This window comes from Bos indicus x Bos taurus, chromosome 9 (assembly GCF_003369695.1).
Source record: "Bos indicus x Bos taurus breed Angus x Brahman F1 hybrid chromosome 9, Bos_hybrid_MaternalHap_v2.0, whole genome shotgun sequence".
NCBI classification, from domain to species: Eukaryota; Metazoa; Chordata; class Mammalia; order Artiodactyla; family Bovidae; genus Bos; species Bos indicus x Bos taurus.
In genome coordinates, this window is record NC_040084.1 from 34,642,744 (window position 1) to 34,660,536 (window position 17,793).

Here is a 17,793-nt window from a genome sequence, read left to right on the forward strand (position 1 = left end):
GAATAGCAAAAAGGGATAAGAAAGCCTTCCTCAGTGATCAATACAAAGAAATAGAGGAAAACAACAGAATGGGAAAGACTAGAGATCTCTTCAAGAAAATCAGAGATACCAAGGGAACATTTCATGCAAAGATGGGCTCGATAAAGGACAGAAATGGTATGGACCTGACAGAAGCAGAAGATATTAAGAAGAGGTGGCAAGAATACACAGAAGAACTGTACAAAAAAGATCTTCATGACCCAGATAATAACGATGGTGTGATCATTCACCTAGAATCAGACATCCTAGAACGCGAAGTCAAGTGGCCCTTAGGAAGCATCACTAAGAACAAAGCTAGTGGAGGTGATGGGATTCTAGTCGAGCTATTTCAAATGCTAAAAGATGATACTGTGAAAATGCTGCACTCAATATGCCAGCAAACTGGGGAAACTCAGCAGTGGCCACAGGACTGGAAAAGGTCAGTTTTCATTCCAATCCCAAAGAAAGGCAATGCCAAAGAATGCTCAAACTACCACACAATTGCACTCATCTCACATGCTAGTAAAGTAATGCCCAAAATTCTCCAAGCCAGGCTTCAAAAATATGTGAACCGTGAACTTCCAGATGTTCAAGCTGATTTTAGAAAAGACAAAGGAACCAGAGATCAAATTGCCAACATCCGCTGGATCATCAAAAAAGCAAGAGTGTTCCAGAAAAACATCTATTTCTGCTTTATTGACTATGACAGAGCTTTTGACTGTGTGGATCACCACAAACTGTGGAAAATTCTGAAAGAGATGGGAATACCAGACCACCTGACCTGCCTCTTGAGAAATCTGCAGGCAGGTCAGGAAGCAACAGTTAGAACTGGACATGGGACAACAGACTGGTTCCAAACAGGAAAAGGAGTACGTCAAGGCTGTATATTGTCACCCTGCTTATTTAACTTATATGCAGAGTACATCATGAGAAACGCTGTACTGGAAGAAGCACAAGCTGGAATCAAGATTGCCGGGAGAAATATCAATAACCTCAGATATGCAGATGACACCACCCTTATGGCGAAGAAGAACTAAGGAGCCTCTTGTTGAAAGTGAAAGAGGAGAGTGAAAAAGTTGGCTTAAAGCTCAACATTCAGAAAACTAAGATCATGGCATCTGGTCCCATTACTTCAAGGCAAATAGATGGGAAAACGATGGAAACAGTGACAGACTTTATTGTTTTGGGCTCCAAGATCACTGCAGATGGTGACTGCAGCCACGAAATTAAAAGACACTTGCTCCTTGGAAGAAAAGTTAGGACCAACCTAGACAGGATATTAAAAAGCAGAGACATTACTTTGCCAGCAAAGGTCCATATTGTCAAAGCTGTGATTTTTCCAGTAGTCATGTATGGACATGAGAGTTGGACTATAGAGAAAGCTAAGCGCCTAAGAATTGATGCTTTCCAACTGTGGTGTTGGAGAAGACTCTTGAGAGTCCCTTGGACTGCAAGGAGATCCAACCAGTCCATCCTAAAGGAAATCAGTCCTGAATATTCATTGGAAGGACTAATGCTGAAGCTGAAACTTCAATACTTTGGCCACTTGACTTGAAGAACTGACTCATTTGAAAAGACCCTGATGCTGGGAAAGACTGAAGGTGGGAGAAGGGGACGACAGAGTATGAGATGGTTGGATGGCATCACTGACTCAATGAACATGAGTCTGATTGAACTCTGGGAGCTGGTGATGGACAGGGAGGCCTGAAGTACTGCAGTCCATGGGATCACAAAGTCAGACACGACTAAGCGACTGAACTGGACTGAATTGAGGCCTATCAGAAACATCACTGTCATTCTGAAAGACAACATAGGCAAAAAGGAAAGGGATTCTGGCATAAAACCAATTTATGTTCATAGTTCTTAAGCTCTAAGTATAAACTGATATAACCAGAGATCTATTTAATCCTGATACCTAGGACAAAGAAAAAAATCTATATACATTAAACTATGCTCAAAATGATCATTTCTAACATTTCATCCCATTTTTTCTGGTTTTGTACTATCTAACAATGCTTAAAAAGACACGTGGAATTTCTTTACATTTATTTATTTTAAAAACTCTGCTAATGAAACCAAGAAATATTTCTCCACATGTAAGTTTGGTATTTTCTTTTTCTAGATTTTTGCACCCCCTGCTGGAGAACAGGTTTATTATTCTTAGGTATGGTCGTTTTTAATTTTCCAAAAATACTTTGACCAATTTCTCTATGTCTTTCCTCCTTGGTAACCTCTGAAACTACAAAGGAAATGGAGTAAAATCTCAACTCAAAAGACATATATAATTAAGTCCTCTGTGTGTGTGTGTGCTTAGTTGCTCAGTCATGTCCGACTCTGCGATGCCATGGACTGTAGCCCTCTGTATATGTAGGCTCCTCTGTCCAAGGGGATTCTCCAAGCAAGAATACCGGGATGGGCTGCCATGCCCTCCTCCGGGGGATCTTCTCAACCCAGTTCTCCTGCATTGCAGACAGTTTCTTTACCATCTGAGCTACCAGGGAAGCTCAAAATCCTCTGATTCATGGCCAAATAATATACCATGGTTTCTAAGAAATGAGTCCCCACTCACCTTTGTTAAAGAGTCTACCACTCTGGCACACAGAAGAGCTCCAGGCAGGTCAAAGTAGTTATCATAAAAGTAGTATTTTCCTAAAAAGAACACAATTTTAAACTGGGATCAAATTAATGCCTCATTTATGTCATACGGAAACTTAGCTAAAGAGGCTATATTTTGGTTTAGTTACTTAAAGGGGCTTCTATTTCAATTCAGAACCACTCTACTCCATCCTGTCATCCATTGTCTTTTAAAGAAGGCTTTTATTTATAATAAAATATGATATGCATAAGTTAAGCATTTTATTAAAAACATTTTAATTAAAGACTATATCATAAACATGAAATAGATTATGGAAAAGTCACAATTTGTATTATCAGTGTCACTGAATTTCAAAACTATCAACCTAACGCTGGAGTACCACGAAGTCCGTTCACTAATCTGTGTTGGTTGATCCCCTGGAGTCTCACATTCAATCTTTATGCAACTTCAGACAAATTTCAGTACAATGTAAGAACAGCCAGGGTGAGAAAAGGAATAAAAAAAACAATGTGTCCTCACATCATGCGAGGACACAGTGTGTACTTATCTTAGAAAAACTTGGAAGCACAGCACAGGCACACTCTAGATCTTGGAGAGCAGAGGGTTTGATTTATCCTCCTTGGCCTGAGGCTAGAGTTCAAGTGGAGCCCTTCCTTGGCACTGACAGCACTTTGAATCTGCTGTCCCTGGGCAGAACCTTTTGAGGATCCATGTCACACCCCCTTGGTCCACGGCTGACCCCAGCCACAGCTGTGTTGAACACCACTGTCCTTCCTCAAGCCACATCTGTGTCATTCCCTCTCTCTGGAAGCCTCTAGAGCCCATGTGGCAAGCCTCAATGGACAGGTCAGGAATCAGTGAATGCAGGTCCCAACTTCCTATCCCGCAGGTTGACAATTCTGGGAAGTGCTCTCTGTGCTTCTCCTCAGAAGTCCTGGTGGAATCCAGGGCCCTTCTCTGTTCTTTCCTTTCACGTCACACTCTCACTGCTATCTCACTCCTGCAGACTGCAAGCAGGAGCTACCACTCTGCTTTGAGCACAAACCTCACAGAGTCCTCTCTCCTGAGAACTCCTGGTACAAAGAGGAATCAGGCAGGATCAACAGGTGGAGTCGGATTTCAGTTTAATGTAAGGGAGTACTTTTCAAATGGTCACAATTACTTTTGTGCAGATTATTGTAACTGCCCGCCCCCTTCCTCCATTTGCAAGCTATGTATGAGGTTATTGAACATAGCGGTCTTGTGTCTCAGTGTTTACTATGCACAATTTCCAGTATATTGTAGGCACTCAATAAATGCTTGTTGAATGATCCAAAAATTGAATGGGTTACAGTCAACCTTTGAACAACACAGGTGTGAACTGCACAAGTCCACTTTTACATGTATTTTTTTCAACACGTAAATAAATACAATAAATACTATAGCAGTAGACGATCTGTGACCTGCAGTGAGTTGAACCCACAAATGCAGAAACTGAGACAGGGAGGAACTCCAAGTAGGGAGGGCTGACAATTAAGTTATACTCAAGATTTTCAACTTCTTGAGGTAAGTGTCCCTAATTCCTGAGTTGTTCAAGAGTTAGCTGTATGTTGGAAAGAAGCAGTGTCACAGTAAATTAAGAGAAAACTCTAAGGTCCAGATGCTTATCCCTTTAAATGTTACTTAACGCCCTCATATCTTCATGTCAAATTACCAAGAATATAAAAGAAATAAAGTCAAGTTCTATTAATTCACAAACTGGTTGTATAGGTTTGTATGCCCTTTTCCTCAGTTAAGAATATTATGGTTGTCACAGTCTTCTTGTTTTTTAACTTTTTCACAGCTGAAATTGTTGGGGGGAACATCTCAGACTAGTTTTCATTCTTAAGAAAGGCTAGGATGTCTTTGTCAGTATGAGGAAAAGCAAGAATTTGGAGAAAAGGGAGAAGACGGCCCACATACATCTCTGCCCACCCTGCTATGCTGTCAGACCACATGACACACCAGGGCTGCAGGGACCAGGACAGTGGACACAGATTCCCAAGGCTCACTACCCGTAATGCATCTGATCTCTCGGTCTATGATACCAGGGAGACCTGCCTGAGCCAGCCAGCTGGTGTAAGTGGACCTGCCCAGTTCAAACCCATGTTGTTCACCTCTATTTACAACTGCCTACATCTGGACAGGTGGGACAGTGGTAAAGAACCCGTCCGCCCACGTAACAGGCACAAGAGATGCAGGTTTGATCCCTAGGTCGGGAAGATACCCTGGACTAGGAAATGGCAACCCGCTCCAGTAAATTCCATGGACAGAGGAGACTGGCGGGCTACAGCTCACAGTCTAAAAGAGATGGACGTGAATAAGCATGCACGCTTGTACACATACATCTGGACAGACTACAGGAGTCTTCCTTATCACTTGAATAAAAAGTAAATCTATCCATTTAACTTCCTAGCTATTGTAAGTTGAGTGTGAAAGCATTCTACACCTAACCCCAAGGTGAACTCTGTTTTTCCTATCAACTTATTTTATTATTAACACATACTTCCTGACGTTTTCTTCTCACTATGAGAAAACAAACCACCCAAAAACAAATATGACAAATAAAAACACGATAGCAATAAGGAATAACTCCAACTATTTTCCAGTTACTATATTTTTGAAAGGAAAATAGGTGTATTCAAAACTACAGTATGGGAGAAAATGACCAAAAAAACCTAGAACAAATGAAAAACTAACAATTAAGACTTTTAATGAGGTCTATTTATAAGTGTTTTAATCATTCTTTATTAATGACATCTTTTGTCTATAAATAATTTTTGAAAAATCTTTTCATGTTTACTCATGGTAAAACTCTTTAAGGAGAGTGGGAAAAAGTTGTGTAAAATCACTCGCAGTAAAAGGTGGCAAAAAGATGATGGTAGAAGATACTAGAAATGGCAGTAAAGAAAAGAATTCTAGAAAACAGGAGAGGTGAGGAATATGAATGTGGGGAGAAGCGGGGAACAGAGAAATAAAAGGATTGTGCAGGTAACGAATTAATAAAAATACAGAATAAGTAATGTATTATTCCTAAGTGCTAAGTCTTCGTTACTCCAGAACAAGTAAAAGGTGAATCAATACAAACGTTAAATAAAACAGAACCAACTGCCAAAGAAAAACCAGACACACATGGGAAATAACAGTTTCTATGAAACCACAACTGCGGTCTTGTGCATCCTGCCCAGCAGGATGCTGGCTTGAGGGGTGAAATGGAGGAAGCCCACCCCTCAAGACTGCTCTGTGTCTTGATGTCACAGGTTCGGGGTTAAAAACAACAGAAGAGGGAATGGCGGCGCTGCCCCACACGGGAACCGTACCTGACCGGAAGGCCATTCCCGTGTCCGGCATGAAGTGCTTCCACTCCTTCCTGCCGAACTCCTCCGCCAGCGCCTCCGCAGACAGCATCTTCGTGCCGTGGCTGGCCCTGGTTTGAAGAGATGAGGTACACGGTTCATCGGTGGTTCCCTTGAACACTCCCTCCTCCAGCCTTGCTATTATTAACTTATTAATTCACCCTAATACTACTAAAGGGTTTTTTTTTTTTTTTTAAGAAAAAGGTTTTCAACGGGATGACTTCCCTATTTAGGATCCTATAAGGTATTTCTCTTTTTCGTTGTTATTTCTTAAATTTTTATTTTTAAAATTTTTATTGGAGTATAGTTGTTTGACAATGTTGTGTTAGTGTCTATTGTACTGCAAAGTGAATCAGCGATGGGATACATAAACATATATCCCCTCTTTTTTGAAAGGCATTTCTCTGAAAAAGGCTCTTTTTCTTCCTCCATTTCACCCCTCAACCAGCAAGTGATCAGGAGAAGCACACTCTGAGGTCAATGCTGTGATAGGTGTCCCAGACCAATCTATAAACTACAACTTCTCTGGGAGAAATAGGACAAGCCTTGCCTAAGAAGTTGTCCATTAACCATGCAGATAAGACTTCCCTAACGGAACAAAGAGGAAACAGCTGCAGGGACTAGGTGGGAAGCTGGCCTGTGGGGAGGAGGAAGTCCAAGTCAGAGCAAGAGCTAAGGCCTGCAGGAGGAAAGATGTGCCTGGTACCCAGGGCTGCGCAAGCACAGGGACTATGAAGATGAAGACAGGGTAGTAATGTGCCACTCAAGGACATAAGGTAGCTAAAAACACAATGGGAAACAGTAAGATGAACGTGGCAAAACCTGGAACAGGAAGACAAGAAAGTAGCTATTTTTTGAGCTCAAAATACTGCTTTTACATCGGTTGGGCCTGGTTAAGAGAATCTTACCCTATAGAAAAACAGTTAATATTTCATGTAGTTTACTATGAGAAATTATAATGCTAGACTGTGGTAGCAAAGCAAAATGAAGAAAATGGAAATGAAATAAGAAAGGCAAATGGAAGAAAATCACAATTAGGATCCTTTTTATAGAGAGGTTAACATTTATATAATAAAAGCTATATTAAAGGTGGAGGAATCTTGAGCAGGAAGTACGAAAAGGTATCTACTACATTGTTTGAAAGCAGGCATCAAGGACATAAGCTTATAAACTCAGGAGGAGCTGGCCGGTGGGTTAGCCAAACTTGAATGGAGATGGTCAGACCTTGGAGAAATGATGTTGGGAATGGGGACAGACAGACAGACAGAACAAAGAAAAGAAGCAAAGTTGCAGAATGATTTCTATTCTTTTAACCATGACTGAAGATAGCCAAGTACATTGTAAGAATCGGAAAGGGACATTAAAGGTCATGGTCAAAGCTGCATTGTGTGTATGTATGTATATATGTGTCTGCATATATATGTTTATTTATACATACAAATGAATACATACACTCATATCTCTAGCTGCCTGAGAAAAAAAGATGTAAATGAATTACAAAATTATCAGAAGTGGAACGACATCTGCTCTAGCTAGCTCCACCTTAGGGGACAGTCTGGGTAGAGTGTGAGCCTGTACTGTACAAAAGGAATGATGTACCCAAAGCAACGAGCATCCTCTTCTTGGACTCCAACTGAGTCAGCATAAATAATAAATCACACAACTGCACGGCCCTGTTAACTTGCCTGTACTGTCAGTACTGGAAGGAAAACAGACGCTTACCCCATGGTACCTTCTGTAAAACACAAAGCAGTGATGGCAGCTGCTTTTCCATTGCCTGTTCCGTGCTGTGCTAAGTCGCTTCAGTTGTGTGCAACTCTTTGCGACCTTACGGACTGTAGCCTGTCAGGCTCCTCCGTCCATGCTTGCCCTACTCTTATTAACACTCAAAGTGTTGAACTCACCTTCCCTGGTGGCTCAGATGGCAAAGAATCTGCCTGTGATGCAGGAGACCCAGGTTCAATCGCTGGGCCAGGAAGATCCCCTGGAGAAGGGAATAGCAACCCACTCCAGTATCCTTGCCTGGAGAATCCCATGGACAGAGGAACCTGGCGGGCTGTAGTTCATGGGGTTGCAAAGAGTCAGACACAACTAAGCAACTAACACTAACCAACTAAGAAGAGGGGAGGAAAGGGAGTCAGCACTAAGCTTGGGACGGGGAGACGCTGATGAAGGCTGGAAGAATCTAGAAACACTTCCAGAAGGTGAGACACAACATGAGTCCTGTATGATGGGGGCAAATTTGGACAAGTGGAAGAAAGAGAGGTGTGCCTAGACCACCAATTCTACCCCATGTCCATTCTTTCCTTCTTCCTTAATAAAGAGAGCTTCAATTTTACTCCAGGTTAACATGATAAAATTCCCAGGCTCTTTTGCAGTAGAGGCAGTCAAAAAGCAAGTTAACATTCTACTGTATTTCCTGTGCAAATATTTCTGATAAGCTAAATTTAAAGAATTAGACCTTTCAATCTAATGCTCCCAGATTTATATTTAAATGGCTCAAACGAGTCCTACAAAGACCCACAGGCACACAGACAATCTCTCATCTGACTGACTCAAGTAATAATCTTGTTTAATCCATACCTTAACAGTCTAATCCTACATGGTAATAAAAGAGTAAAGTTTCAACACCACAACTAAATTCTATTACCTGAGCACGGTGCCATTATCTGCAAGTTTAATGAAGTTCCCATCTTCCAGATCCAGTGCCAAGCCCTTGCAACTGAAACAGAAAAGTCTGGTTACCAATCAGTTCACATACTTATTAACACTTAATCAAGAAATAGTAACTTATATTTTCAAAAAGTCATAATGCTAAAAAAAGACTCTCCCACCCAGGTGAATAACATGTTAATCAAACAAGTAAGCTCTTGAATTCTAAAATTCAAGAATTCTAAAATTAAATATCCACAGAGCAAGTACATGAGGCAAACTGCTATGTGGGCAAAGGACAGCATATTTAGTGTCTAAACTCTTTGAGCTGAGAAAAAAAAACTTAGAACAAAAAATGAGCACCATTGTATGCCTCTGCTAAAATGTACAAATGTTTTTCATTAAATAAAACACACACAAACACACATTCATATTTTACAAGTTAAGATCTTAGCCAGAATCTTTTCTGTACTCTTTAGACTCTGCCTCAATTTAGGTCAGGCTATAAGAACTAGCCCTCTGGGCTAGGCATATTATTGAAAACCACTAAAAGAAAGTCAAACACTAAGTTTTAGGTTCTTCACTGTAAAAGACTTATGGGATTTGGGAAGAAAAGTGGGTTCAGAGTCATTATTATGAGTAATAAAAACAAGAAGGCATAATGGCCACCAAATACCAACAGAATGAAAAGAAAAGGACAGGGTACTTTACAAGCATTATTTACTTTGGTTCACAGTAACACTTCCATAAGAGTTTCATATAGCAAAATGTTTCTGTTTCTTCCTTTTCAGAAAGGGAGAAATCAAAAAGGACTAACCAAACACTGGAAGAATGCATAATAGATGAACACCGTTGCTGAAGAATTATTTCTGGATGTATTTTTCATGCGTTTCAGGACAACTGTTAATTTTTAACTGAACAATTTAAAGTGGTTTAATAGGACTTTTGTTTGATTTTCTTGGTTAAATGAGGAAGAAAGACAAAGGAAACCTTGGGAAGTTGAGACTCCTAAGCCAGGAAGGGAGTAAGCTGTCAAGAGCCTCTGTTATAGGAATATCTACCCAAATTACACAAAAACAGATGTCCTAATTCAGACACTTATTAAAAACATGGGAATTCCCAGGTGGCACGATGGTAACGACTCTGCCTGCCAACGCAGGAGACACCAGAGATACGGGTTGGATCCCTGGGTCGGGAAGATCTCTTGGAGCAGGAAATAGCAACCTGCTCCAGTATTCTTGCCTGGAAAATTCCAGGACAGAGAAGCTTGACAGGCTATCGTCCACAGGGTTGAAAAGAGTTGGACACAACAGAGCATGCACATGTGCACACACACACGCATTCAAAACATGATGATTTCCACCTCTTTTCACACAGTTCTGTATAGGAAGGGCAATAAAATAATTTTTTAATAAAAGATGTACATTTTAGAGACAGTTCTTAATCTCTGAAACTCTTAATAATGACAGACTTAACCCATGCAAAAATATCCAAATTAGTCACATTCGCTCTTAGCTTAATTTTCATACTTAACTAAGCAAGCCTAAAAATAGAAAGGACTTTAATTCATCAAATATAAAACTTTTAGTACAGAAGGCATTCTGTCCTTTGGCTCAACTTCACATTTCACCTTCTGTCTCCATGGAAGAAGAAGCATTAAAATTTTATCCACAATAATTAAAAACCAGAGGGAATGTACAGACCTTTAAAAAAAAGCTGCTTACCAGAAATCCCAATCCTCTGGGGTCACCGTGAGCAATCCCTTGTCATACCCTTTCTCCTTGACCAGGAACTGAGCAAAGCTATTATAAATGAGCTGTTAACAGAAAGGAAAAGAGATTAAATGTAAATTTCACTATGCCTTCTTAACTTCACAGGCCTGAAGACCTAATGGAATAAGCCACGAGATAGCTGGGAAGGAATCTGTATTATTACCTGTTAATTGTGAAGCTTGGCGGGTAAACATTCCTTCCCAGGAATTTATGCACTCCTGCGAGCCCCAGGTAGCTGCTGTCTTTTTTACACTATCAGTGTATAATTACACAACCAAGGACAATTATTAATCCTACTCCGGAAGCCTAGAGGGTTGGAGATCATTAAGACGACAAAGCTTTGTAAATTGATTTAACAATTCACCAGATGATAAACATACTGACCACTCTACATCCACCCCGTCCATCCTTTCCAGAAGGCCCCATGACAGCTGATAACGCTATTTTATGTACTTGAGCCCCAAACAGTGGAGGCCACCCCACTGGCCCAGACCTTGGCACAATCTAAACCTAAATCAGTGTGCACTTATAGAAAATCCCTGTCAAGGAAACCTAACACACACCAATCACAATCTGCCGTGTCAGCTTTACCTCCCTTACTTCTCCCTGGAGAACAGGACCCTCAGTCCCTATTAGGAAATTTCCAACCTCCTAGCCAATCAGACCCTGTTTTTGCATTGCCTCATCTAACACTATAAAACACGGTCATGCCCAAAATCTCTGGGGAAGAGTGCCCCACTGCTTGTGGGGCCACTGCACTCCCCCAATCCAGGAAACGTTTTCTCTAAATGAAGGAACATCCAATTCATTACTACTTTTAGTTTTGTCGTTTGACACAGGGGAATCTCCCTTGTGGCTCAGCTGGCAAAGAATCTGCCTGCAATGTGGGAGACCTAGGTTTGATCCCTGAGTTGGGAAGTCCCCTGGAGAAGGGATAGGCTACCCACTCCAGTATCCTGGCCTGGAGAATTCCATGGACTGTATAGTCCATGGGGTCACAAAGAATTGGGCACGATTTCTTTCTTCTATAGGGGAATCTCAAAGAGAAATACACATGAGAACCAGGCAGGTAATCTACAGGAGGAATCGCGGCACCTTCATCAGACACAGGGACTCTCTTCTTTTATCCATTGTAAGAAAAGCTGAGGGGAAAGAAAAAAAAAAAAAACCCTCTGGAAGCAAGCATAAAAGTAAACGCTCTTCTGTCGACAGATTTCATTCTCAACAACAAAACTCCAGGTTTTTTGAGAGTGAACAGTGTCCAAGAGGACACACAGAGTATCCTGACCCTTCTTCTGCAGATGTTAGCCCATGACAGGTTTCAACAGCACTGGAATGGCACAGAAGGGAAGTGGGAATAGATACAGCAGCAAGAGTAGAAGGCCTCCCTGAGGGAGTGATGTCCACACTGACTCCTGCAGGACAGAGCAGTTAGCTGGGTGAATCCAGCGGGGAGAGGGCCATGCAAGTCCAGGGGACACACAGCTCACACAGCTCAAGTTGCGGATTGGGGTTATGAGTGTCAGGAGATGAGTACAGAGAAAGCAAAGGCTCCTGGTCAAATAGAGCTGTTTCCTGTCATAAAGCTAATGAAAATGGCTATACATGTACCCCACACAATGAGACCCTGATCCAGGTCAGTTGTTCAGAGTTACATTAAGTCAACACTATGTACAAACAGTCCTCAACCCTGGAGGTGAGTCAGAACCACAGGTGATAGTTCTTAAAACCACCCAGAAATTCCAAGCCTTCAGGACAGGGTGGCTGCTGCTGCTGCTGCTGCTAAGCCACTTCAGTCGTGTCCAACTCTGTGCGACCCCATAGACGGCAGCCCACTAGGCTCCTCCATCCCTGGGATTCTCCAGGCAAGAACACTGGAGTGGGTTGCCATTTCCTCCTCCAATGCATGTAAATGAAAAATGAAAGTGAAGTCGCTCAGTCGTGTCCGACTTATAGCGACTCCATGGACTTCAGCCCACCAGGCTCCTCCATCCATGGGATTTTCCAGGCAAGAGTACTGGAGTGGGGTGCCATTGCCTTCTCCGGGACAGGGTGGGGCTCCTACCAAATTCCTGAAACTGTGAGATGATTGAAAATCACTGACTTCTATGTTATACGAATTTTCACTCATATGAATTATCAATCATAAAATGTACTGAGTCACTTGAAAGTACAAAGTACTATGGACGATAAAAAAAAAAAAACAAACAAAACACGTCATGATCCTGCCTGCAAGAAACCAGTGCCCCGGGATTATCAGATGTAAATCCCATGTGTAATGTAAATCCTCAGATGCTTAAAGCAGTGCATGGCATACAAGCAAATTCAATTTAGGTATTGCTATTATCCTCAGTCATGTGGTGGTTAATAAAAAAAAAAAGCCCTGACTCACAGCCTTTGTTCATTTCCATGGAACAGATGCCCCCGACCATGGCCCGTTTCAAGCTACCAATGGTTACTGCACACCATTAGACTTGCCTCTGATCAAGGTAAGTATTTTCAGCCTTGGACAACTGGAATTTCTCACCCTTTGGCAATATTGATCAAGACACGGATACGTGATTCTAATAAGGTCAGATTCCTTCCCAAGGCAAAGAGCCCTTTCCAATAGGGCTGCCTATGGGGGTGCCCACAGCTGTATTTGGAGGAGAAGGTTCTATAATAGGAGAGAATGGGGTCAATGTGTATGGAGAAGCAGAGAAGAGCAGTGCTGAGGAACACAGGGAAGGCTGTGTCTTTGAAAGCCCTCTTCAGTCCTAAGCCCTTGGCCCTTGAACCTTTTCCTTACATTAATGTTGACTCACCCCAGAAGCCCTCATGGCATAGGGCCTCCACCACCCACCCCTTCCTCTCCCGGTCTTAGCTGCTAACTTACTTTCCCAACAGTCTCACCTGACTAATGATCATGCAGAATCCCCAGCGGTTGCAAACTGGTGCCCTGCGGGTTGTAGGCAGACCACAAATTATATCTGGTTCCCACTGAAGGATGCCAGATAAAATATGAAACTCCTAGGTCAATTGGATTTTCGGCTAAATAGCAAGTAATTTTTTAATATAAGCATATCCCATGAGATAGTTGGAACACACATACACTAAAAATGTTTTTGTTCTTTGAAACTCAAATTGAACCGGATGTCCTGAGTTTTTCTTCGCTATATCTGGCGACCCCATAATTCCGCTGTTTTGAAAATGAGTTGGCACTGAAAAAAACTGACAGACTTCTCACACAAGCTTCGATTTCTAACTTGCCTTGAGAGAATTAGATCTGGCAAGACTGAGCCTCTACGCCCCATGGCAAATGCTGGCAGATGAGCACAGCTGTGTATGTTCATTCTCCTGGCTGCCAGAGACCCCCACATTCCCCGTCGCACATTCAGGTTAACTGCCTGGCCCCGAACACTCCTGAGTCTGAAACTCCAGGACAACACAGGTGTCATCATTTCCAGGATGCTTTTCCTGAGCCCCTGTTGAGGTGACGCACCCAGTTCCACACTGGCATAACACTCTGCACTTATTAAATGGCTTTCCAGGTGGCGCTAGTGGTAAAGAACCCACCTGCCACTGCAGGAGACACAGAGACTCTGGTTCAATCCCTGGGTAGGGAAGATCCCCTGGAGGGAGGGCGTGGCAACCCACTCCAGTACTCTTGCCTGGAGAATTCCAAGGACAGAGGAGCCTGGTGGGCTATGGTCGATAGGGTCACAAAGAATCGGACATGACTGAGGCGACCTAGCACACAGCACACTGCACTTACGAAATATGCCCATGAGGCACTCAGTGACCCACCATGCAAACACCACTGCCATCTCCAGTATCTTCTCCTGCCATTCCCCACCTTCTGCTTGATACCCAGCAGATCCAGGTGCTATTTCTTATCTCTTGGTCCTTGCCTTGGCCATATTTCCTCTGCCTGAAATGTTCCTCTTTGCCTCCTCACCTGCCAATTGTCACTCCTGTGCTGGGACCCAGTTCAAGCATCACTCACTCCAAGGCCTCCCTTTTGGGCTTTATAGCACACAGAAAGCCTGTGGTAGGCAGCAGAAACCTGCCGGCCAGCCCACCATGCTGGGTGACCCTGGACAAGCTACTTACTTATCCTTTCTGTGACTGTCCTCATCTCTGCTGCTGCTGCTAAGTTGCGTCAGTCGTGTCTGACTCTGTGCGACCCCATAGACGGAAGCCCACCAGGCTCCTCTGTCCCTGGGATTCTCCAGGCAAGAACACTGGAGTGGGTTGCCATTTCCTTCTCCAATGCATGAAAGTGAAAAGTGAAAGTGAAGTCGATCAGTCGTGTCCGACTCTTAGCGACCCCATGGACTGAAGCCCACCAAGCTCCTCCGTCCATGGGATTTCCCAGGCAAGAGTCCTGGAGTGGGTGCCATTGCCTTCTCCAGTCCTCATCTCTAAAGGAGGTTAATAACATCTACCTCATACAGCTGTTGTAAGGATCAAACCAGTTTGTATCAGCAGAATGCTTATTAGAATAGTGACTGTGAGTGCCATATTCAGTTACTGAAATACCTATTATTTATTCAATCGTTTCATAATTATTTACTGAACTCCGCATGTGCAGAGTCAGCTTGGCACACAGAACACACAATAAAGTCACAGATACTGAGGTCAAGGGTCATGGCTCTAGGATCTAGGGGAAGGTTCCAACAAGTAAATAGGAAAAATTCAAGGCAGTGTGTAAGTGCTGTGAGAAATTAAGGTTTTATGGAAAACTGGAGGTAGGATCAGGATAAGAAGGTAAACTTAACGGGGCCCAGGCTATTTAATATGAGACCTGCCAGATGAGGGATCAGTGTGATGAAGAAAGGAGGGCCCCTGGCAGAGGTACAGCCAAGCGTCAGCAAGGGCCAGGCAAGCTGCCGTCAGCACAGGAGGCCAAAGCTCACCCTCCAACATCCTCACCCATTACAAGGCCACCGGAGGACCTGTGTGTTTCCTCTGTACTCCTAATTCTATTACGGTGCTCAGCACACAGAAAGATTACTGAACCAAACAGAAAGAAAATGCACCAGATAACCGTTTTCAACCTTTATATATCGCTTATATTTGAAGCTTGTAGTAAAGAACTCTTGCTTTTGGGAAATCTTGGATTCTGAAATTGTATGCTCACACATGCACAAAATTGACTTTTACCAATACTTCTTTCAAAAGAAGGTGACTAGAGAGGAAGTGCAAGAAAATGTTAATCCGGGGGAAGATTTGAAAGGCAAAAGAAGGAAAATATGAATCAAAGACCTAGACGAAGTAGTGGCCAGAGAATCGAGGAGAAAAGTCTCCTTCACTCTCAGCATGAGGAGGGAAACATCTGTACTGTGGGAAAGCAGGAACACACAACATTAGGAACAATACAATATTTTTTTAAAACCATCTGTACACAGAAAACAGGAGTAATTCATACACTGTTTTGACCTTTGACAGGTACCCGAACTGCTAACTGGGGCAGTGAACCTCATCTTAATGAGGAGCTGCCCTGGCTGATGTCTATTCCAGCTACTTGGCACTCTATCCTAAGTGGTCAGGTTGGACAATGATTCCAGTAGTAACTACAAAAGCCACCACTTGTGTCAGAAACAGCTCTCAGCATTATATATCCATTACCTTTTTAATCCTTGCAACAACCTTTCCAGGTAAATACAATTATTAGCCCAGTTTTACAGATGAGGAAACTGAAATTAGACACAGGTTAAGTAATTTGCCCAAGGTCACAGCGCTAGTAACAGAGGAGCTAATGCCTTAAGCTAGGCAGTCTGGCTGCAAATTCCTGGCTTTGACGACCATAGCCAGTTTTTTTCTGTTTTGGATACTTAAAACTTTGACTTACCAAAAAAAATATTTTTTTTTGTTAATTTCTCAAAATCAGTTTCCATGTGAAACTAAAGGAATGGGGGAGGAAGAACAATTCACTTAAGGGTACAGATATGGAATCATACACACTGCACTTCCTGTTCCTTCCCTAAGTGCAGGAAGGGTCCGGGCTGTTGTTAGGATTAAAACTTGCGTGGAGCATGCAGTAGACGAGCAATACTTAGTTCCTTCTCTTGGTAAAAGGCAAAATTAGGGCTAAGATCTTAATCACTTTCCGGTTAGTCTTCTTCCCTAAGAAAAGAATACACCACACAATTTTCCCCAGACGGCAGTATTTAAAAACTGACAGGTGGTCGCATGGAAATGCAAAAGAAAAAAAAATGCAGCCAAAGACGAAGACAAAAATCGCTAACCAGGTGGCTGTATCAGCGCTCTGCTGGTAGCCAGAATGATTTGCTGAGACGTTCCAAAACCGGGGATCTGCAAAGGACACCGCGTTTCCCCGGCCCCGCCCTTCCTCTGCCCCAGGAACCGCTTCCCCAACCCAATCTTGCACAACTTGTCTTTCCTTCGCCCCTTTTCTTCTCTACCCATCTCTCAAACTAGGCTATGGGCTGGGCCAAAGAAGCCGGTTCCCAGAGCCAAGGCGGAGACGGCGTGGGGGGCGGGGGCCGAGGGGTGGGGTATGCACGCTTCATTTCGCCCCGCCTCGCGGCGGGAGGCCGAGTGGTGCGCAAAAGCGCGGCGGCTGCAGGGCCCAGAGACGCCCGCCGCCGCCGCCTAAACTGGGAGGAAACTCGAGCCGGCGCCACCAAGGAGGCTGCACGCCGGGCGGCCCGGCAGCCCGCGCCACTCACCCGGGCGCTCTCGGGCAAGTTGTAGCAACACAGAGTGTGGTCCAGGTCGAAGCCGACCACGTCGCAGGCGGCCAGGGAGAAGTGCTGAGCCATAGTTGCGCGCGGAGCTCCAGCGACTGCGTGGACGCCGGAAGGTGGCGGAGAGCACGCGGGGAAGACGCTGCGGGGCTCCCCGGCGGGGCGCGGCGGAGTGGGGCGGGGCTCCGGACGCCGCACGGCGGCCCGGCGCTCTTCCCGCGCCCGCGAGCCCCGCCCCCGACCACGCTTCTCTCCGCCCCTCGCAGCCGGCCTTCCAGGTGCCCAGCCTTCGGGTGACACGCCCAGGCCGGCTCCTGCCTGTAGTCTCACCACTCTGATGCCCGCCCCTAAATCCGAAGGCGGGATATGGCCAGGAGCGGAGCCACTGCTGCAGGGATTGGGGGCGTCGCTAAGTCCCTGTTGGTGCATAGCCTTTGCCACAAAATTAACTCGGGCGCCCCAGCGTTATCAAAATACCAGGGAAACCGTGAGACAGCCAAGTTACACCTGACTCTTTACTCTTGGGTGCGAAATCATGTAAGATTTTGCAGAAAATGTTATCAACTAATACCCCTCTGCCCCAGGTAGCCTATAATTTGGAAGATTATTATTTTGTCCTCAAGATCTCTAACCATGGATTGAATCAAAAATTTTACATCCCTTAGAAAATTCCTAAGTATATTTCTAAG

At 43.8% G+C, this 17,793-nt stretch overlaps 1 protein-coding gene across 2 annotated transcripts in view; it reads right to left on the reverse strand.

The window, feature by feature from the left end:
• NT5DC1 (5'-nucleotidase domain containing 1) overlaps window positions 1-17,293 on the reverse strand; it is a 112,315-nt gene extending 95,022 nt beyond the window's left edge. Inside the window, exons 1-5 of one of the 2 annotated variants that reach the window (XM_027551160.1) lie at window positions 17,087-17,293; window positions 10,365-10,456; window positions 8,639-8,710; window positions 5,953-6,059; window positions 2,588-2,667 (exon numbers count right to left, since the gene is read on the reverse strand). In XM_027551160.1, the coding sequence (XP_027406961.1) occupies window positions 2,588-2,667; window positions 5,953-6,059; window positions 8,639-8,710; window positions 10,365-10,456; window positions 17,087-17,179 (444 nt within the window). In that variant the 5' untranslated portion in view covers window positions 17,180-17,293. The remainder of the gene's footprint in view (window positions 1-2,587; window positions 2,668-5,952; window positions 6,060-8,638; window positions 8,711-10,364; window positions 10,457-17,086) is intronic. The other variant, XM_027551159.1, reaches the window with a different exon arrangement.
• Between the last annotated feature and the right edge of the window lie 500 nt (window positions 17,294-17,793).